This window comes from Rhinoderma darwinii, chromosome 6, assembly GCF_050947455.1.
Source record: "Rhinoderma darwinii isolate aRhiDar2 chromosome 6, aRhiDar2.hap1, whole genome shotgun sequence".
Classification (NCBI taxonomy): Eukaryota; Metazoa; Chordata; class Amphibia; order Anura; family Rhinodermatidae; genus Rhinoderma; species Rhinoderma darwinii.
In genome coordinates, this window is record NC_134692.1 from 1,216,526 (window position 1) to 1,239,725 (window position 23,200).

The 23,200-nt window shown below is 51.4% G+C and overlaps 1 protein-coding gene across 1 annotated transcript in view; it reads right to left on the minus strand.

The window, feature by feature from the left end:
- Positions 1 to 23,200, minus strand: part of DPP10 (dipeptidyl peptidase like 10) — a 285,774-nt gene that overhangs the window by 182,910 nt on the left and 79,664 nt on the right. Inside the window, 2 exon segments of the mRNA XM_075831017.1 lie at positions 13,488 to 13,582; positions 17,770 to 17,865. Coding sequence (XP_075687132.1) covers positions 13,488 to 13,582; positions 17,770 to 17,865 — 191 coding nt within the window.

Below are 23,200 nucleotides of genomic sequence, written 5' to 3' on the forward strand. Positions count from 1 at the left end.
CATCCCTCCTGGGCAGCACGCCCGCTGTCTATCACTACCATCACTCCTGGGCAGCACGCCCGCTGTCTATCACTACCATCCCTCCTGGGCAGCACGCCCGCTGTCTATCACTACCATCCCTCCTGGGCAGCACGCCCGCTGTCTATCACTACCATCCCTCCGGGGCAGCACGCCCGCTGTCTCTATGACTACCATCCCTCCTGGGCAGCACGCCCGCTGTCTATCACTACCATCCCTCCTGGGCAGCACGCCCGCTGTCTATCACTACCAACCCTCCTGGGCAGCACGCCCGCTGTCTATCACTACCATCCCTCCTGGGCAGCACGCCCGCTGTCTATCACTACCATCCCTCCTGGGCAGCACGCCCGCTGTCTATCACTACCATCCCTCCTGGGCAGAACGCCCGCTGTCTCTATCACTACCATCACTCCTGGGCAGCACGCCCGCTGTCTATCACTACCATCCCTCCTGGGCAGAACGCCCGCTGTCTCTATCACTACCATCACTCCTGGGCAGAACGCCCGCTGTTTCTATCACTACCATCACTCCTGGGCAGCACGCCCGCTGCCTCTATCACTACCATCCCTCCTGGGCAGCACGCCCGCTGTCTATCACTACCATCACTCATGGGCAGCACGCCCGCTGTCTATCACTACCATCACTCCTGGGCAGCACGCCCGCTGCCTCTATCACTACCATCACTCCTGGGCAGCACGCCCGCTGTCTCTATCACTACCATAACTCCTGGGCAGCACGCCCGCTGTCTATCACTACCATCACTCCTGGGCAGCACGCCCGCTGTCTCTATCACTACCATCACTCCTGGGCAGCACGCCCGCTGCCTCTATCACTACCATCACTCCTGGGCAGCACGCCCGCTGTCTATCACTACCATCACTCCTGGGCAGCACGCCCGCTGTCTATCACTACCATCACTCCTGGGCAGCACGCCCGCTGTCTATCACTACCATCACTCCTGGGCAGCACGCCCGCTGTCTATCACTACCATCACTCCTGGGCAGCACGCCCGCTGTCTATCACTACCATCACTCCTGGGCAGCACGCCCGCTGTCTATCACTACCATCCCTCCTGGGCAGCACGCCCGCTGTCTATCACTACCATCACTCCTGGGCAGCACGCCCGCTGTCTATCACTACCAGCACTCCTGGGCAGCACACCCGCTGTCTCTATCACTACCATCACTCCTGGGCAGCACGCCCGCTGTCTATCACTACCATCCCTCCTGGGCAGCACGCCCGCTGTCTCTATCACTACCATCACTCCTGGGCAGCACGCCCGCTGTCTCTATCACTACCATCCCTCCTGGACAGCACGCCCGCTGTCTCTATCACTACCATAACTCCATGACAGCACGCCCGCTGTCTCTATCACTACCGTCACTCCTGTGCAGCACGCCCGCTGTCTATCACGACCATCACTCCTGGGCAGCACGCCCGCTGTCTCTATCACTACCATCCCTCCTGGGCAGCACGCCCGCTGTCTATCACGACCATCACTCCTGTGCAGCACGCCTGCTGTCTATCACTACCGTCACTCCTGTGCAGCACGCCCGCTGTCTATCACGACCATCACTCCTGGGCAGCACGCCCGCTGTCTATCACTACCATCCCTCCTGGGCAGCACGCCTGCTGTCTATCACTACCGTCACTCCTGTGCAGCACGCCCGCTGTCTATCACGACCATCACTCCTGGGCAGCACGCCCGCTGCCTCTATCACTACCATCCCTCCTGGGCAGCACTCCCGCTGTCTATCAATACCATAACTCCTGGCAGCACGCCCGCTGTCTCTATCACTACCATCACTCCTGGGCAGCACTCCCGCTGTCTATCACTACCATCACTCCTGGGCAGCACGCCCGCTGTCTCTATCACTACAATAACTCCTGGGCAGCACGCCCGCTGCCTCTATTACTACCATAACTCCTGGCAGCACGCCCGCTGTCTCTATCACTACCATCACTCCTGGCAGCACGCCCGCTGCCTCTATCACTACCATCCCTCCTGGGCAGCACTCCCGCTGTCTATCACTACCATCACTCCTGGGCAGCACGCCCGCTGTCTCTATCACTACAATAACTCCTGGGCAGCACGCCCGCTGCCTCTATTACTACCATAACTCCTGGCAGCACGCCCGCTGTCTATCACTACCATAACTCCCGGGCAGCACGCCCGCTGTCTATCACTACCATCCCTCCTGTGCAGCAAGCCCGCTGTCTATCACTACCATCCCTCCTGTGCAGCAAGCCCGCTGTCTATCACTACCATCCCCCCTGTGCAGCACGCCCGCTGTCTATCACTACCATCCCTCCTGTGCAGCACGCCCGCTGTCTATCACTACCATCCCTCCTGGGCAGCACGCCCGCTGTCTATCACTACCATAACTCCTGGGCAGCACGCCCGCTGTCTATCACTACCATCCCTCCTGGGCAGCACGCCCGCTGTCTATCACTACCATCCCTCCTGTGCAGCAAGCCCGCTGTCTATCACTACCATCCCCCCTGTGCAGCACGCCCGCTGTCTATCACTACCATCCCTCCTGTGCAGCACGCCCGCTGTCTATCACTACCATCCCTCCTGGGCAGCACGCCCACTGTCTATCACTACCATAACTCCTGGGCAGCACGCCCGCTGTCTATCACTACCATCCCTCCTGGGCAGCACGCCCGCTGTCTATAACTACCATCCCTCCTGGGCAGCACGTCCGCTGCCTCTATCACTACCATCACTCCTGGGCAGCAGGCCCGCTGTCTATCACTACCATCACTCATGGGCAGCACGTCCGCTGCCTCTATCACTACCATCACTCCTGGGCAGCACGCCCGCTGTCTATCACTACCATCACTCCTGGGCAGAATGCCCGCTGCCTCTATTACTACCATCCCTCCTGGGCAGCACGCCCGCTGTCTCTATCACTACCATCCCTCCTGGGCAGCACGCCCGCTGCCTCTATTACTACCATAACTCCTGGCAGCACGCCCGCTGTCTATCACTACCATCACTCATGGGCAGCACGCCCGCTGTCTATCACTACCATCCCTCCTGGGCAGCACGCCCGCTGTCTATCACTACCATCCCTCCTGTGCAGCACGCCCGCTGTCTATCACTACCATCCCTCCTGGGCAGCACGCCCGCTGTCTATCACTACCATCACTCATGGGCAGCACGCCCGCTGTCTCTATCACTACCATCCCTCCTGGCAGCACGCCCGCTGTCTATCACTACCATCACTCCTGGGCAGCATGCCCGCTGTCTATCACTACCATCCCTCCTGTGCAGCACGCCCGCTGTCTATCACTACCATCCCTCCTGGGCAGCACGCCCGCTGTCTATCACTACCATCCCTCCTGGGCAGCACGCCCGCTGTCTATCACTACCATCCCTCCTGTGCAGCACGCCCGCTGTCTCTATCACTACCATCCCTCCTGGCAGTACGCCCGCTGTCTATCACTACCATCACTCCTGGGCAGCATGCCCGCTGCCTCTATCACTACCATCCCTCCTGGGCAGCACGCCCGCTGTCTATCACTACCATCACTCCTGTGCAGCATGCCCGCTGCCTCTATCACTACCATCCCTCCTGGGCAGCACGCCCGCTGTCTATCACTACCATCACTCATGGGCAGCACGCCCGCTGTCTCGGGGTTAGTTTGGACTCCAATCTTACCTTTACTCCTCGCATTCAATCACTTTCACCTTAAAAACATCTCCAGAATCCGCTCTTTTCTTACGGAGGAAACAACAAAACTCTCATTGTCGCTCTGATTCTCTCGTCTTGTCTCCTGTAACTCATTACTAGTCGGTCTTCCTCTCACTAAACTCTCTCCCTCCAATCTATCCTGAATGCAGCAGCCAGGCTCATCTTTCTGACCAACCGCTACACCCACGCCTCTACCCTGTGCCAGTCACTACGCCCACGCCTCTACCCTGTGCCAGTCACTGCACCAACACCTCTACCCTGTGCCAGTCACTACACCCACGCCTCTACCCTGTGCCAGTCACTACACCCACGCCTCTACCCTGTGCCAGTCACTACGCCCACGCCTCTACCCTGTGCCAGTCACTGCACCAACACCTCTACCCTGTGCCAGTCACTACACCCACGCCTCTACCCTGTGCCAGTCACTACACCCACGCCTCTACCCTGTGCCAGTCACTACGCCCACGCCTCTACCCTGTGCCAGTCACTGCACCAACACCTCTACCCTGTGCCAGTCACTACACCCACGCCTCTACCCTGTGCCAGTCACTACACCCACGCCTCTACCCTGTGCCAGTCACTACGCCCACGCCTCTACCCTGTGCCAGTCACTGCACCAACACCTCTACCCTGTGCCAGTCACTACACCCACGCCTCTACCCTGTGCCAGTCACTACACCCACCCTGTGCAAGTCACTACACCCACGCCTCTACCCTGTGCCAGTCACTACACCAACGCCCCTACCCTGTGCCAGTCACTACACCAACGCCTCTACCCTGTGCCAGTCACTACACCCACGCCTCTACCCTGTGCCAGTCACTACACCCACGCCTCTACCCTGTGCCAGTCACTACACCAACGCCTCTACCCTGTGCCAGTCACTACACCCACGCCTCTACCCTGTGCCAGTCACTACACCCACGCCTCTACCCTGTGCCAGTCACTACACCAACGCCTCCACCCTGTGCCAGTCACTACACCCACGCCTCTACCCTGTGCCAGTCACTACACCCACACCTCTACCCTGTGCCAGTAACTACACCCACGCCTCTACCCTGTGCCAGTCACTACACCGCTACACCTCTACACTGTGCCAGTCACTACACCAACACCTCTACCCTGTGCCAGTCACTACACCGCTACACTGTGCCAGTAACTACACCAACGCCTCTGCCCTGTGCCAGTCACTACACCAATGCCTATATCCTGTGCCAGTCACTACACCAATGCCTATATCCTGTGCCAGTCACTACACTGGTTGCACATTCACTTCAAAATTAAATTCAAACTTATTCCTCTCCCCCACGACGCTCTCCGCCGTGCTGCACCTCCTCACATCTCCTCCCTCATCTCTGTCTACCACTCGCTCCCTATGTTCTGCCTACGACCTTAGATTAAAATCCTCCATAATCCAAACCTCCCGTCTCCAGGACTTCTCTGCTCCGTCCTCTGGAATGCGCTGCCACAGACAATCAGATTAATTCCCAACATTCAGTTTTAGACGTGCCCTGAAAAAACATCTTTTTAGACCGGCCTATAATATTCCCTGATCTGACGCCTTTCCCTGACCCCACCCTTACATTTGTAATGAGGTCCTTTCATTCAGCAGTGTCCCCCACACACCTTGCACCCTAATACACTTGATGTCCGTCATAGTCATTAACTGTAACAGAAACAACTGTAGGAGGCTTAAAACTGGATGAGGAACAGCCAAACTCTGCTACAAAGGTGAGGTTGTGGAGGACAATTTTAGGTCACAGGTCCACCATGGCAAAACAGAACACAGCAACAAGACACCAGGTAGTTATACTGCATCAGCAAGATCTCTCCCAGGCAAAGATTTCACAGCATATGGGGGTTTCAAGATGTGCTGTTCAAGCTCTTCTTAAGCACAAAGAAATGGGCAACTTTGAGAACTGTAGACGCAGTGGTCGGCCAAGGAAACTTAGTCCAGCAGATTAAACACACATCATGCTTACTACCCTTCAAAACCGGAAAATACGTCCAGCAGTGCCATCAAATCAGAACTGACAGGAATCAGTGGGACCCAGGCACACTCATCTACTGTGCGGAGAAGTCTGGCCAGAAGGAGTCTTCATGGAAGAATTGTGGCCAAAAAGCCAAACCTTCAATGTAGAAACAAGGCCAAGCGACAAACTATGCACAAAAACATAGGAACTGCGGAGCAGAAAAACGTCAGTAGGTGCTCTGGACTGAGGAGTCACAATGTGAATTATTTGGTGTAACAGAAGGCAGTGTGTTCTCTGAAGGGCTGGAGAGCGGGACAATAACAAGGGTCTGCAGACAGAAGTGTTGGCGGAGGGTCCTGGAGAGCAGTGCAATAATGATGGTCTGCAGGCAGCAGTGAAGATGGTGGAGGGTCCTGGAGAGCAGTACAATAATGAGGGTCTGCAGGCAGCAGTGATGGCGGAGGGTCCTGGAGAGCGGGACAATAACAAGGGTCTGCAGACAGAAGTGATGGCGGAGGGTCCTGGAGAGCAGTGCAATAATGAGGGTCTGCAGGCAGCAGTGAAGATGGTGGAGGGTCCTGGAGAGCGGGACAATAACAAGGGTCTGCAGACAGAAGTGATGGCGGAGGGTCCTGGAGAGCGGTGCAATAATGAGGGTCTGCAGACAGAAGTGATCTCGGAGGGTCCTGGAGAGCGGTGCAATAATGAGGGTCTGCAGGCAGCAGTGAAGATGGTGGAGGGTCCTGGAGAGCGGTGCAATAATGAGGGTCTGCAGACAGAAGTGATCTCGGAGGGTCCTGGAGAGCGGTGCAATAATGAGGGTCTGCAGGCAGCAGTGAAGATGGTGGAGGGTCCTGGAGAGCGGGACAATAACAAGGGTCTGCAGACAGAAGTGATGGCGGAGGGTCCTGGAGAGCGGTACAATAATGAGGGTCTGCAGGCAGCAGTGATGGTGGGGGGTGCTGTAAGTTTGGGGGCTGCAGTTCAGCACATGGAGTTGGGGATTTGGTCGGGATTATTGGTGTCGTCAATGCTGAGAAATCCAGGCAGATAATTATCCATCATGTAATAACACCAGGGAGGCGTCGGATTGGCTTCAAATTTATTCAGCAGCGGGACAAAAACCCCCAACATCCGGCTAATGTCATTAAGAACTATCCTCAGTGGAAAGACGAACAAAGTGTCCTGGAAGTGATGATGTGGCCCCCAGAGCCCTGGAAGTGATGATGTGGCCCCCACAGAGCCCTGGAAGTGATGATGTGGCCCCCAGAGAGCCCTGGAAGTGATGATGTGGCCCCCACAGAGCCCTGGAAGTGATGATGTGGCCCCCACAGAGCCCTGGAAGTGATGATGTGGCCCCCACAGAGCCCTGGAAGTGATGATGTGGCCCCCACAGAGCCCTGGAAGTGATGATGTGGCCCCCAGAGCCCTGGAAGTGATGATGTGGCCCCCACAGAGCCCTGGAAGTGATGATGTGGCCCCCAGAGAGCCCGGATCTCTACATCATGGAGTCTGTCCGGGATTATATGAAGAGACAACTTCCCGGCCGAGTTCCTGCAAAAACTGTACAAGTACCTGGAAGAAGTGATGCTGAAGGCAAAGGGCGGTCACACCAAATACTGATCTGATTTACATTTCTCTTCTGTTCATTCACTTTGTTACATAGTTACATAGTACATAGTTACATAGTTAGTACGGCTGAAAAAAGACACATGTCCATCAAGTTCAACCAAGAGAAGGGAAAAGGGAAGGAAAAATTTCTACACATAGGAGCTAATATTTTTTTGTTCTAGGAAATTATCTAACCCTTTTTTAAAGCCATCTACTGTCCCTGCTGTGACGGCTCCTGCAGCATCTCCTGTCCCTGCTGTGACCAGCTCCTGCGGTGTCTACTGTCCCTGCTGTGACGGCTCCTGCGGTGTCTCCTGTCCCTGCTGTGACGGCTCCTGCGGTGTCTACTGTGCCTGCTGTGACGGCTCCTGCGGTGTCTCCTGTCCCTGCTGTGACGGCTCCTGCGGTGTCTACTGTCCCTGCTGTGATGGCTCCTGCGGTGTCTACTGTCCCTGCTGTGACAGCTCCTGCGGTGTCTCCTGTCCCTGCTGTGACGGCTCCTGCGGTGTCTACTGTCCCTGCTGTGACGGCTCCTGCGGTGTCTCCTGTCCCTGCTGTGACCAGCTCCTGCGGTGTCTACTGTCCCTGCTGTGACCAGCTCCTGCGGTGTCTACTGTCCCTGCTGTGACGGCTCCTGCGGTGTCTACTGTCCCTGCTGTGACGGCTCCTGCGGTGTCTCCTGTCCCTGCTGTGACCAGCTCCTGCGGTGTCTACTGTCCCTGCTGTGACGGCTCCTGCGGTGTCTACTGTCCCTGCTGTGACGGCTCCTGCGGTGTCTCCTGTCCCTGCTGTGACGGCTCCTGCGGTGTCTACTGTCCCTGCTGTGACCAGCTCCTGCGGTAGGCTATTCCATAAATTCACAGTTCTCACTGTAAAGAAGCCTTGTCGCCTCTGCAGCTTGAACCTTTTTTTCTCCAGACGGAGGGAGTGCCCCCTTGTTTTTTGAGGGGGTTTTACAAGGAACAGGATTTCACCATATTTTTTGTATGTGCCATTAATATATTTATATAAGTTAATCATGTCCCCCCTTAGTCTTCTTTTTTCAAGGCTAAATAGGTTTAATTCTTTCAATCTTTCCTCATAACTTAAATTCTCCATGCCCCTTATTAGCTTCGTTGCTCTTCTTTGTATTTTTTCCAACTCCAGGGCATCCTTTCTATGAACTGGAGACCAGAACTGAACTGCATATTCTAGATGAGGCCTCACTAATGCTTTGTAAAGTGGCATTATTACATCCCTGTCCCGCGAGTCCATGCCTCTTTTAATACACGACAATATCCTGCTGGCCTTTGAAGCAGCTGATTGACACTGCATGCTGTTATTGAGTTTATGATTTACAAGTACACCCAGATCCTTCTCAACAAGTGAATCCGCCAGTGTAGCGCCCCCTAGGACATATGATGCATGCAGGTTGTTGGTACCCAGATGCATAACTTTACATTTATCTACATTAAACTTCATCTGCCAAGTGGACGCCCAAACACTTAGTTTGTTTAAATCTGCCTGTAATTCATGAACATCTTCCATAGTCTGAACTATATTGCATAGCTTGGTGTCATCTGCAAAAATAGAAATAGTGCCATTAATCCCATCCTCTATATCATTAATAAATAAGTTGAATAATAGTGGTCCCAGCACTGAACCCTGGGGTACACCACTTATAACCGGTGACCATTCAGAGAAGGAATCATTGACCACAACTCTCTGGATACGGTCCTTGAGCCAATTCTCAATCCAATTACAAACTATATTTTCTAAACCTATAGTCCTTAATTTACCCATTAGGCGTCTATGGGGGACAGTGTCAAATGCCTTTGCAAAGTCCAAAAACACTAAATCCACAGCGGCCCCTCTGTCTAGACTTCTGCTCACCTCTTCATAAAAACAGATTAGGTTAGTTTGACAACTTCTGTCCTTAGTAAAACCGTGCTGGCTGTCACTTATAATGCTATTTATTGTCACATAATCCTGTATATAGTCCCTCAATAGCCCCTCAAACATTTTCCCCACAATTGATGTTAAGCTTACTGGTCTATAATTACCCCGGGGAAGACCTAGAGCCCTTTTTGAAAATAGTATTTTTTTAATTGGTAAAAAAACCTTTTCTCACTTCTATATATGAAACATTCTCACTCTGCAGCGTTTCTCCACAACTGCCTAGAACTTTTGCGCAGTTCTGTACGTCTAATGTGAGTAGAATAAATCCAGTGTCTTCTGAGTCACTCGATGTCCGGCCAGTTTTATCAGTAGCGGTGGTGACATTGGAAGGAAAGCATCACCAGATGGGAGATTTACGTGCACGCGCTGCGGAGAATAAAGATCAGAGCGATGCCTCTTATTACACTTCTGCCATCACGCGCCAGCGGGTACGACGTCACAGCGTTCACTTGGGTTGGAGGAGAGGAGGACATCACACTGAGGGTCTATCGGGCGCTGGACTTTTTTAGACTATCGTAGGGCGGTGATCACTGCTCGTACTGGGAGTTGCAGACGCACTTGTGGCGGCGGTTTTTAGTATTAGGGTATGTGCACACGATAACTGCAATTACGTCTGAAATTACGGAGCTGTTATCAGGAGAAAACCGCTCCTGAATTTCAGACGTAATTGCTCGTACTTGCGTTTTTCGCTGCGTCTTTTACGGACGTAATTTGGAGCTGTTTTTCATTGAAGTCAATGAAAAACGGCTCCAATTACGTCCCAAGAAGTGTCCTGCATATAATGTATATAAGTGTCCCGCATATAATGTATATAAGTGTCCCGCATATAATGTATATAAGTGTCCTGCATATAATGTATATAAGTGTCCCGCATATGATGTATATAAGTGTCCGGCATATAATGTATATAAGTGTCCCGCATATAATGTATATAAGTGTCCTGCATATAATGTATATAAGTGTCCCGCATATAATGTATATAAGTGTCCCGCATATAATGTATATAAGTGTCCGGCATATAATGTATATAAGTGCCCCGCACATAATGTATATAAGTGTCCCGCATATAATGTATATAAGTGTCCCGCATATAATGTATATAAGTGTCCCGCATATAATGTATATAAGTGTCCCGCATATAATGTATATAAGTGTCCCGCATATAATGTATATAAGTGTCCCGCATATAATGTATATAAGTGTCCCGCATATAATGTATATAAGTGTCCCGCATATAACGTATATAAGTGTCCCGCATATAACATATATAAGTGTCCCGCATATAATGTATATAAGTGTCCCGCATATAATGTATAGAAGTGTCCCGCATATAATGTATATAAGTGTCCCGCATATAATGTATATAAGTGTCCTGCATATAATGTATATAAGTGTCCCGCATATAATGTATATAAGTGTCCCGCATATAATGTATAGAAGTGCTCTGCATATAATGTATATAAGTGTCCCGCATATAATGTATATAAGTGTCCCGCATATAATGTATATAAGTGTCCCGCATATAATGCATATAAGTGTCCCGCATGTAATGTATATAAGTGTCCCGCATATAATGTATATAAGTGTCCCGCATATAATGTATATAAGTGTCCCGCATATAATGTATATAAGTGTCCCGCATATAATGTATATAAGTGTCCTGCATATAATGTATATAAGTGTCCCGCATATCATGTATATAAGTGTCCCGTATATAATGTATATAAGTGTCCCGCATACAATGTATATAAGTGTCCCGCATATAATGTATATAAGTGTCCTGCATATAATGTATATAAGTGTCCTGCATATAATGTATATAAGTGCCCCGCATATAATGTATATAAGTGTCCCGCATATAATGTATATAAGTGTCCCGCATATAATGTATATAAGTGTCCGGCATATAATGTATATAAGTGTCCGGCATATAATGTATATAAGTGTCCCGCATATAATGTATATAAGTGTCCCGCATGTAATGTATATAAGTGTCCCGCATATAATGTATATAAGTGTCCCGCATATAATGTATATAAGTGTCCCGCATATAAGTGTCCTGCATATAATGTATATAAGTGTCCCGCATATAATGTATATAAGTGTCCCGCATATAATGTATATAAGTGTCCCGCATATAATGTATATAAGTGTCCCACATATAATGCATATAAGTGTCCTGCATATAATGTATAGAAGTGTCCCGCATATAATGTATATAAGTGTCCCGCATGTAATGTATATAAGTGTCCTGCATATAATGTATATAAGTGTCCCGCATATAATGTATATAAGTGTCCCGCATATAATGTATATAAGTGTCCCGCATATAATGTATATAAGTGTCCCGCATATAATGTATATAAGTGTCCCGCATATAATGTATATAAGTGTCCCGCATATAATGTATATAAGTGTCCCGCATATAATGTATATAAGTGTCCCGCATATAATGTATATAAGTGTCCTGCATATAATGTATATAAGTGTCCCGCATATCATGTATATAAGTGTCCCGTATATAATGTATATAAGTGTCCCGCATACAATGTATATAAGTGTCCCGCATATAAGGTATATAAGTGTCCTGCATATAATGTATATAAGTGCCCCGCATATAATGTATAGAAGTGTCCCGCATATAATGTATATAAGTGTCCCGCATGTAATGTATATAAGTGTCCCGCATATAATGTATATAAGTGTCCCGCATATAATGTATATAAGTGTCCCGCATATAATGTATATAAGTGTCCCGCATATAATGTATATAAGTGTCCCGCATATAATGTATATAAGTGTCCTGCATATAATGTATATAAGTGTCCCGCATATAATGTATATAAGTGTCCCGCATATAATGTATATAAGTGTCCCGCATATAATGTATATAAGTGTCCCGCATATAATGTATATAAGTGTCCCGCATATAATGTATATTAGTGTCCCGCATATAATGTATATAAGTGTCCCGCATATAATGTATATAAGTGTCCCGCATATAATGTATATAAGTGTCCCGCATATAATGTATATAAGTGTCCCGCATATAATGTATATAAGTGTCCCGCATATAATGTATATAAGTGTCCAGCATATAATATATATAAGTGTCCCGCATATAATGTATATAAGTGTCCCGCATATAATGTATATAAGTGTCCCGCATATAATGTATATAAGTGTCCCGCATATAATGTATATAAGTGTCCCGCATATAATGTATATAAGTGTCCCGCATATAATGTATAGAAGTGTCCCGCATATAATGTATATAAGTGTCCTGCATATAATGTATATAAGTGTCCCGCATATAATGTATATAAGTGTCCCGCATATCATGTATATAAGTGTCCCGCATATAATGTATATAAGTGTCCCGCATATAATGTATATAAGTGTCCCGCATATAATGTATATAAGTGTCCCGCATATAATGTATAGAAGTGTCCCGCATATAATGTATATAAGTGTCCCGCATATAATGTATATAAGTGTCCCGCATATAATGTATATAAGTGTCCCGCATATCATGTATATAAGTGTCCCGCATATAATGTATATAAGTGTCCCGCATATAATGTATATAAGTGTCCCGCATATAATGTATATAAGTGTCCTGCACTTCTTTGACGAGGATGTAATTTTACGCGCCGTCTTTTGACAGCGACGCGTAAAATAACAGGTCGTCGGCACAGAACATCGTAAAGCCCATAGATCGTAATGGGCAGATGTTTGCCGATGTATTGGAGCCATTTTTTCAGACGGAATTCGAGGCGTAAAACGCCAACATTATGCCTGAAAAGAGGTCGTGTGAACCGGCGTGGACTATTCCCTTGTATGGAGACGGCCGGAATACCGTGAACTGCCGCTCTATTCTCCGCTAAGAAGCGTCTCCCGCTACTTCTGCCTTCGCCCGCTCTTAGTAAGACGATTTGATGTCACTTAAATTGAGGTCGAAGACGAAGTTTCGATCCTTTTAGCTGCAGTTTCCATAGGACATTATAGCTCGGCACCTATAGATTGCTGGGAGAATGATGACACTTGGCCGGATTTTCCTCTGGGTTCTCCAGATTTATCCCACACCCCAAAAAACATCCTGATAATTGCCCACCTATGAGATCGGTCCCAGTGTGTGTCTGAGATAGGAATGTTAGATTGTAAGCTCCTGGGGACAGGGGAAACCTATATACAGCACTGCGGAATACGTTGGCACATAAAAACAACAGGGAATCTGTAAATACTTACAAACGTGGCGTTTTCCAGTAGCGTTGTGGTGTCGTTGGTCTCGGTGTTAAGTTTGAAGACGTAACCGTCCCGACTCTTATACACAATCTCATGTTCTGAAAGACAAGAAGAAAAGGGAGTTCTGAATGGTACCGAGCACGAACAGACCCCAGAACCCCACCCTTCACAGATACGGCCTGTGCCCCCCATCAGGAAGACCCGTCAGTAGCGTTATGTGAAACCCATGATCTGGTGGTGTCCACCGTCCCCTCATCTTGGAGTTGTGACTGCGCTGACGGTCTGACCGTTCCCACAGACACAATGGGGAAATGTATGGCTGGAAGAGTCGGCCCCTCGCTGACCTCGCTATGTGTGATTAGAGTCTTTTCTAGCAGCACCTGGTGTAGATACAATACATCTCACTGCACCTGCACCAAGCCGTCATCTCTACTCATCTTCATCATTAACCCTGGATACTCCGTCCTATTACAGGCATCTTGTTGTAATGTAAGGCTCTCCACATGCAGTAACATTATGGCATCCCCAGCGTCATCCACGGCCATCGAGGACCCCATGACATCATGATCATCGCGGCAGCACAATGTTCCTCTAGCGCCGGCCTCGTCAATTCATTATTTCAGATTTCGGTACACGAGACATCAGAGACTGAGAACTTCATTAAGTGACAGGAAACATTCGGCAACTTCCGGCAAAATGGAAGATCTCAATGCTAAAATCCCCAAACAAATGTCCTTGATTAGCAGTAACCGTAGGGCCCCATGCACACAAACGGATTTTTGCAGCCCCATTCATTTCAATGAGCCCGCACAGGACCGTGGTTTCCAGAACGGACACGTCTTATTACGGCCGGTCCAGGCTCATAGAAATGAATGGACGCGGCCATGTGCACGGCCCGCCATTTGTGGGGGTCCTGCAGGTGATAATCCGCGGCTGTCCGACCTGAAAACCACAGCCGTGCACATGGCTACGGTCATGTGATGAGGCCTAAGATAAATCCACATTCACCCCAATAATATCAAACAATTCATCATGGAAACAAATATGAAGGATCGAAGGAGGGAGATTCCACCATCGCTGTCAAATCTGTAGATAAATCCTAGGCGGCCGCACATAGGACTCTCCTCCCGGCAGCGAGATGGATATTCTGCAGATCTATGCCATGATGAATCTGTGGAGTACAGGACTGAACCCCAGAATCTCTCCAATCCTCAATCTCTGCAGGTCCATAATAAAAGGAAGAAATTCAGCCTTCTGACCAACCCGGAGTCTGGCCTAAACACTGACCATAATCCTGACCTAAACACCGACCCTAATCCTGACCTAAACACCGACCCTAATCCTGACCTAAACACCGACCCTAATCCTGACCTAAACACCGACCCTAATCCTGACCTAAACACCGACCCTAATCCTGACCTAAACACCGACCCTAATCCTGACCTAAACACCGACCATAATCCTGACCTAAACACCGACCATAATCCTGACCTAAACACCGACCCTAATCCTGACCTAAACACCGACCCTAATCCTGACCTAAACACCGACCCTAATCCTGACCTAAACACCGACCCTAATCCTGACCTAAACACCGACCCTAATCCTGACCTAAACGCCGACCCTAATTCTGGCCTAAACGCCGACCCTAATCCTGACCTAAACGCCGACCCTAATCCTGACCCAAATACCGACCCTAATCCTGACCTAAACACCGACCCTAATCCTGACCTAAACACCGACCCTAATCCTGACCTAAACACCGACCCTAATCCTGACCTAAACACCGACTCTAATCCTGACCTAAACATCGACTCTAATCCTGACCTAAACACCGACTCTAATCCTGACCTAAACACCGACCCTAATCCTGACCTAAACACCGACCCTAATCCTGACCTAAACACCGACCCTAATCCTGACCTAAACACCGACCCTAATCCTGACCTAAACACCGACCCTAATCCTGACCTAAACACCGACCCTAATCCTGACCTAAACACCGACCATAATCCTGACCTAAACACCGACCATAATCCTGACCTAAACACCGACCCTAATCCTGACCTAAACACCGACCATAATCCTGACCTAAACACCGACCCTAATCCTGACCTAAACACCGACCCTAATCCTGACCTAAACACCGACCCTAATCCTGACCTAAACACCGACCCTAATCCTGACCTAAACACCGACCCTAATCCTGACCTAAACGCCGACCCTAATTCTGGCCTAAACGCCGACCCTAATCCTGACCTAAACGCCGACCCTAATCCTGACCCAAATACCGACCCTAATCCTGACCTAAACACCGACCCTAATCCTGACCTAAACACCGACCCTAATCCTGACCTAAACACCGACCCTAATCCTGACCTAAACACCGACTCTAATCCTGACCTAAACATCGACTCTAATCCTGACCTAAACACCGACTCTAATCCTGACCTAAACACCGACCCTAATCCTGACCTAAACACCGACCCTAATCCTGACCTAAACACCGACCCTAATCCTGACCTAAACACCGACCCTAATCCTGACCTAAACACCGACTCTAATCCTGACCTAAACATCGACTCTAATCCTGACCTAAACAGACTCTAATCCTGACCTAAACACCAACTCTAATCCTGACCCTAATCCTGACCATGACCGTAGAAGAGACATTTTGTGTATAGTTTAGGGATCTCCATACAGGGCCCTGTATTTGTGCTCCACCACCTTTGCGAGGAATTAGCTGCGCCTCCCAGCGTGGGTGCGGTGTACATGTTCTTTAAGAATTTTTGTGCTTTCCATTTTTGCGTGGCACTTGCTGCGAATGTGTCTCATAAATGCGTGGACTCCTCTGGTGACAAAACCTACAAAGTGACTCTGCTCGGATGTCCAGACACCATAGTCCCGGTGAACAGAAGTCTTGTGATTGTGTCTCCATCAATCTAAATGAAGTTGACGTAGACTTCTCCGCCGCACGCGTCCACAACGGGGGATAATAAAACCCTGAATTGGCCCCTTCCTTCAATCCACAAGAACTTCCTGGAGGGGTTGTGGCTATTTTCAGGAACTTTGGGCAAGTAACTCCAGAAGGTGTTGGTTTAGTGTAGATAAGAGAAGCCGGGTCACTGAATATCTCCTACAAGTGGAGGCTAGCCTCTAAATTTCCTGCTAAGCTGCCCTGTGGCCCATGGTCTTTGCTGTGCAGACTGATGAGAAGGCCAGAGAAGGTTTCAGGGGTGGAGAGGTGTAGGGGGAATAAAATACATAGAAGTGACATTGTCGCGGGTAAGGAATTCCTTCCAGTGTGGTCTGATGGTAAGCACCTCGGCTGCCACAAACTTATGTACCACAGCGGCCACCCTCTACCCGCCCCGCCAGCGGCCGACCCTCTACCCGCTCCGCCAGCGGCCGACCCTCTACCCGCTCCGCCAGCGGCCGACCCTCTACCCGCTCCGCCAGCGGCCGGCCCTCTACCCGCTCCGCCAGCCCTCTATCTGCTCCGACAGCGGCCGGCCTCTCCATTTTGAGAGTTTAATCGAACCCACAAATGTAATGCTCCAGATTCTCAACTAGCTCAAAGGAAGGTCAGTTTTATAGCTCCTCTAAACAGCAGAACTGTTTACAGCGGTGCTAACATAATTGCACAAGGGTTTTCAAGTGTTTTCTAATCATTGAAAAAAACTGGGCTTTTCTTTCAAAAAGAAGGAAATTTCTAAGTGACCCTAAACTTTTGAACGGTAGTGTATATTCATTATTAATTGCACTATATACTGTATATCCTGTGTATTCCTATATATATATATTTGGCACTATGCACTATGTACTGTGTATTCCTATATATATATATATTTGGCACTATGCACTATACACTATACCTATATAATTATATACAGTAGATGCCTAGGTTATACCGGCTGTACATATAGAATTCTATACAGGAGATACCCAGGTTATACCGGCTGTATATTTGTGATGTTACTATAAATAAGTCTATATATTATATCACTATGCAGCCTGTGACCCTTGTAAATCCTAACAATGTGACAGTTGTTCCTTTAGTATATAGTAGTATAGCGGAGAGTAATATCTGATTATGTCTCTTCGTCTTTCTTCTCACGTATGTGAACGGAGCCACCACTGGATGTATCTGGTGCATTTACCCCCCCCCCCCCAGATTGGATATAGCGTGGCGCAAGATTTGGATTATATTCAGCTACTCCGTGATTCCCTCCCACCACCACCACCACAGCTCTGCTTATCCCTATATCAGGCTCTGGTTACTTACCATTAATCCACCGGGGCTCCGGGTTGTGGATAGAAAACTCTTTCCTGAAGAGGTCGTCCAGCGTCAGGATCTTTTCTGGTGCATTTGACGTTTCATCTGGAAAGTAACAAAAACATCTAGATTGATCATTCTGCGGGAAATATGAGCGAAACGTAACAGTAGAACATGACTACCAACAATGACGAGAGAAGCCACCGCCACCCTGGTCAGAACCTCCATGGTAAGAACTTCCCGGGCCACCACCTCCTGGGCCACCACCTCCTGGGCCACCACCTCCTGGGCCGCCACCACCTCCTCGTCAACACCTCCCTGGTTAGAACCTGGTCCCTGTCCCTGGACTATGAGTTTCTGGTCACAAAGGCTGGTCATGTCCTGTCCATTATTGGGGCTTCTTTAGTTGCGCTTAACAGGAGGGATTCGTTTTTCGTTTCCTCTCACGTGCATTTTGGTTTTTAGTTTGTTTTTGGATGTGCTCTGGATATCCAGGTCCTGAATCTCCTGCCCACAATGAAGAGCCTCTATAGGATGGAAGTCTTCTGGCCATACATCGGGACCTAACACTCTGATTTGTATGCAGCCAAGGAGGGCAACAAGGTTATATGAACGCTCGCGCAGTGTCCGTGACTGGTGTGATAGTGCAGATAACTTTAGATGTCAACCTCAAGGGTGTCATCAGCAAAGTGCCCCCACACTAAGGCCCTGCCCACGTGGCGTCCATGCACTCCTATCTGTCTTGTACATTGACGTTGCATTGTCGTGCTTTTCAGTGCTGCAGAAAGAAGTCTATGATGTTTATTTTACAATGGTGGAAATATGGAGCTGTGTGGCATGTGTGGGCTCTAGTCAACGGACGTAAGGCATATGTCAGGAGCATTTTCAGACACCACAAACGCAGTGTGAACAGAGCCTAACAGGGAACAATGTGAATGATCAGCCTGGGCAGAAACGTGGAGAAAATGAAGTTCCGGGGATGACCTTGTGTTGGTTGTGGGGGAGCAGTGGACGACCTTGTGTTGGGTGTGGGGTTGTAGGGGACGACCTTGTATTGGGTGTGGGGGTGTAGGGGACGACCTTGTGTTGGGTGTGGGGGTGTAAGGGATGACCTTGTGTTGGGTGTGGGGGTGTAGGGGATGACCTTGTGTTGGGTGTGGGGGTGCAGGGGATGACCTTGTGTTGGGTGTGGGGGTGTAAGGGATAACCTTGTGTTGGGTGTGGGGGTGCAGGGGATGACCTTGTGTTGGGTGTGGGGGTGTAGGGGATGACCATGTGTTGGGTGTGGGGGTGCAGGGGATGACCATGTGTTGGGTGTGGGGGTGCAGGGGATGACCTTGTGTTGGGTGTGGGGGATGACTTGGGTTGGGTGTGGGGGATGACTTGGGTTGGGTGTGGGGGTGTAGGGGGATGACCATGTGTTGGGTGTGGGGGTGTAGGGGGATGACCATGTGTTGGGTGTGGGGGTGCAGGGGATGACCTTGTGTTGGGTGTGGGGGTGCAGGGGATGACCATGTGTTGGGTGTGGGGGTGCAGGGGATGACCATGTGTTGGGTGTGGGGGTGCAGGGGATGACCTTGTGTTGGGTATGGGGGTGCAGGGGATGACCTTGTGTTGGGTGTGGGGGTGTAGGGGGATGACCTTGTGTTGAGTGTGGGGGTGTAGGGGGATGACCATGTGTTTGGTGTGGGGGTGCAGGGGATGACCTTGTGTTGGGTGAGGGGGTGCAGGGGATGACCATGTGTTGGGTGTGGGGGTGCAGGGGATGACCTTGTGTTGGGTGTGGGGGTGCAGGGGATGACCTTGTGTTGGGTGTGGGGGTGCAGGGGATGACCTTGTGTTGGGTGTGGTGGTGCAGGGGATGACCATGTGTTGGGTGTGGGGGTGCAGGGGATGACCATGTGTTGGGTGTGGGGGTGCAGGGGATGACCATGTGTTGGGTGTGGGGGTGCAGGGGATGACCTTGTGTTGGGTGTGGGGGATGACTTGGGTTGGGTGTGGGGGTGTAGGGGATGACCATGTGTTGGGTGTGGGGGTGTAGGGGGATGACCATGTGTTGGGTGTGGGGGTGCAGGGGATGACCTTGTGTTGGGTGTGGGGGTGCAGGGGATGACCATGTGTTGGGTGTGGGGGTGCAGGGGATGACCATGTGTTGGGTGTGGGGGTGCAGGGGATGACCTTGTGTTGGGTGTGGGGGTGCGGGGGATGACCTTGTGTTGGGTGTGGTGGTGTAGGGGATGACCTTGTGTTGGGTGTGGGGGTGCAGGGGATGACCATGTGTTGGGTGTGGGGGTGCAGGGGATGACCTTGTGTTGGGTGTGGGGGTGTAGGGGATGACCTTGTGTTGGGTGTGGGGGTGCAGGGGATGACCTTGTGTTGGGTGTGGGGGTGCAGGGGATGACCATGTGTTGGGTGTGGGGGTGCAGGGGATGACCATGTGTTGGGTGTGGGGGTGCAGGGGATGACCATGTGTTGGGTGTGGGGGTGCAGGGGATGACCTTGTGTTGGGTGTGGGGGATGACTTGGGTTGGGTGTGGGGGTGTAGGGGATGACCATGTGTTGGGTGTGGGGGTGTAGGGGGATGACCATGTGTTGGGTGTGGGGGTGCAGGGGATGACCTTGTGTTGGGTGTGGGGGTGCAGGGGATGACCATGTGTTGGGTGTGGGGGTGCAGGGGATGACCATGTGTTGGGTGTGGGGGTGCAGGGGATGACCTTGTGTTGGGTGTGGGGGTGCAGGGGATGACCTTGTGTTGGGTGTGGGGGTGTAGGGGATGACCTTGTGTTGGGTGTGGGGGTGCAGGGGATGACCATGTGTTGGGTGTGGGGGTGCAGGGGATGACCTTGTGTTGGGTGTGGGGGTGTAGGGGATGACTTGGGTTGGGTGTGGGGGTGTAGGGGATGACCTTGTGTTGGGTATGGGGGTGCAGGGGATGACCTTGTGTTGGGTATGGGGGTGCAGAGGATGACCTTGTGTTGGGTGTGGGAGTGCAGGGGATGACCTTGCGTTGGGTGTGGGGGTGTAGGGGATGACCTTGTGTTGGGTGTGGGGGTATAGGGGATGACCTTGTGTTGGGTGTGGGGGTGTAAGGGATGACCTTGTGTTGTGTGTGGGGGTGTAGGGGATGACCTTGTGTTGGGTGTGGGGGTGTAGGGCATGACCTTGTGTTGGGTGTGGGGGATGACTTGGGTTGGGTGTGGGGGTGTAGGGGATGACCATGTGTTGGGTGTGGGGGTGTAGGGGGATGACCATGTGTTGGGTGTGGGGGTGCAGGGGATGACCTTGTGTTGGGTGAGGGGGTGCAGGGGATGACCATGTGTTGGGTGTGGAGGGGATGACCATGTGTTGGGTGTGGGGGTGCAGGGGATGACCTTGTGTTGGGTGTGGGGGTGCAGGGCATGACCTTGTGTTGGGTGTGGGGGTGTAGGGGATGACCTTGTGTTGGGTGTGGGGGTGCAGGGGATGACCTTGTGTTGGGTGTGGGGGTGTAGGGGATGACCTTGTGTTGGGTGTGGGGGTGCAGGGGATGACCTTGTGTTGGGTGTGGGGGTGCAGGGGATGACCATGTGTTGGGTGTGGGGGTGCAGGGGATGACCATGTGTTGGGTGTGGGGGTGCAGGGGATGACCATGTGTTGGGTGTGGGGGTGCAGGGGATGACCTTGTGTTGGGTGTGAGGGATGACTTGGGTTGGGTGTGGGGGTGTAGGGGATGACCATGTGTTGGGTGTGGGGGTGTAGGGGGATGACCATGTGTTGGGTGTGGGGGTGCAGGGGATGACCTTGTGTTGGGTGTGGGGGTGCAGGGGATGACCATGTGTTGGGTGTGGGGGTGCAGGGGATGACCATGTGTTGGGTGTGGGGGTGCAGGGGATGACCTTGTGTTGGGTGTGGGGGTGCAGGGGATGACCTTGTGTTGGGTGTGGGGGTGTAGGGGATGACCTTGTGTTGGGTGTGGGGGTGCAGGGGATGACCATGTGTTGGGTGTGGGGGTGCAGGGGATGACCTTGTGTTGGGTGTGGGGGTGTAGGGGATGACTTGGGTTGGGTGTGGGGGTGTAGGGGATGACCTTGTGTTGGGTATGGGGGTGCAGGGGATGACCTTGTGTTGGGTATGGGGGTGCAGGGGATGACCTTGTGTTGGGTGTGGGAGTGCAGGGGATGACCTTGCGTTGGGTGTGGGGGTGTAGGGGATGACCTTGTGTTGGGTGTGGGGGTATAGGGGATGACCTTGTGTTGGGTGTGGGGGTGTAAGGGATGACCTTGTGTTGTGTGTGGGGGTGTAGGGGATGACCTTGTGTTGGGTGTGGGGGTGTAGGGCATGACCTTGTGTTGGGTGTGGGGGATGACTTGGGTTGGGTGTGGGGGTGTAGGGGATGACCATGTGTTGGGTGTGGGGGTGTAGGGGGATGACCATGTGTTGGGTGTGGGGGTGCAGGGGATGACCTTGTGTTGGGTGAGGGGGTGCAGGGGATGACCATGTGTTGGGTGTGGAGGGGATGACCATGTGTTGGGTGTGGGGGTGCAGGGGATGACCTTGTGTTGGGTGTGGGGGTGCAGGGCATGACCTTGTGTTGGGTGTGGGGGTGTAGGGGATGACCTTGTGTTGGGAGTGGGGGTGCAGGGGATGACCATGTGTTGGGTGTGGGGGTGCAGGGGATGACCATGTGTTGGGTGAGGGGGTGCAGGGGATGACCATGTGTTGGGTGTGGAGGGAATGACCATGTGTTGGGTGTGGGGGTGCAGGGGATGACCTTGTGTTGGGTGTGGGGGTGCAGGGGATGACCTTGTGTTGGGTGTGGGGTGCAGGGAATGACCTTGTGTTGGGTGTGGGGGGGCAGGGGATGACCATGTGTTGGGTGTGGGGGTGCAGGGGATGACCATGTGTTGGGTGTGGGGGTGTAGGGGATGACTTGGGTTGGGTGTGGGGGTGTAGGGGATGACCATGTGTTGGGTGTGGGGGTGCAGGGGATGACCTTGTGTTGGGTATGGGGGTGCAGGGGATGACCTTGTGTTGGGTGTGGGGGTGCAGGGGATGACCTTGTGTTGGGTATGGGGGTGCAGGGGATGAACTTGTGTTGGGTGTGGGAGTGCAGGGGATGACCTTGTGTTGGGTGTGGTGGTGTAGGGGATGACCTTGCGTTGGGTGTGGGGGTGTAGGGGATGACTTGTGTTGGGTGTAGGGGATGACTGTGTTGGGTGTGGGGGTGTAGGGGATGACTGTGTTGGGTGTGGGGGTGTAGGGGATGACCTTGTGTTGGGTGTGGGGGATGACTTGTGTTGGGTGTGGGGGTGTAGGGGATGACCTTGTGTTGGGTGTGGGTGTGTTAGGATGACCATGTGTTGGGTGTGGGGGTGCAGGGGATGACATTGTGTTGGGTGTGGGGGTGCAGGGGATGACCTTGTGTTGGGTGTGGGGGTGTAGGGGATGACCATGTGTTGGG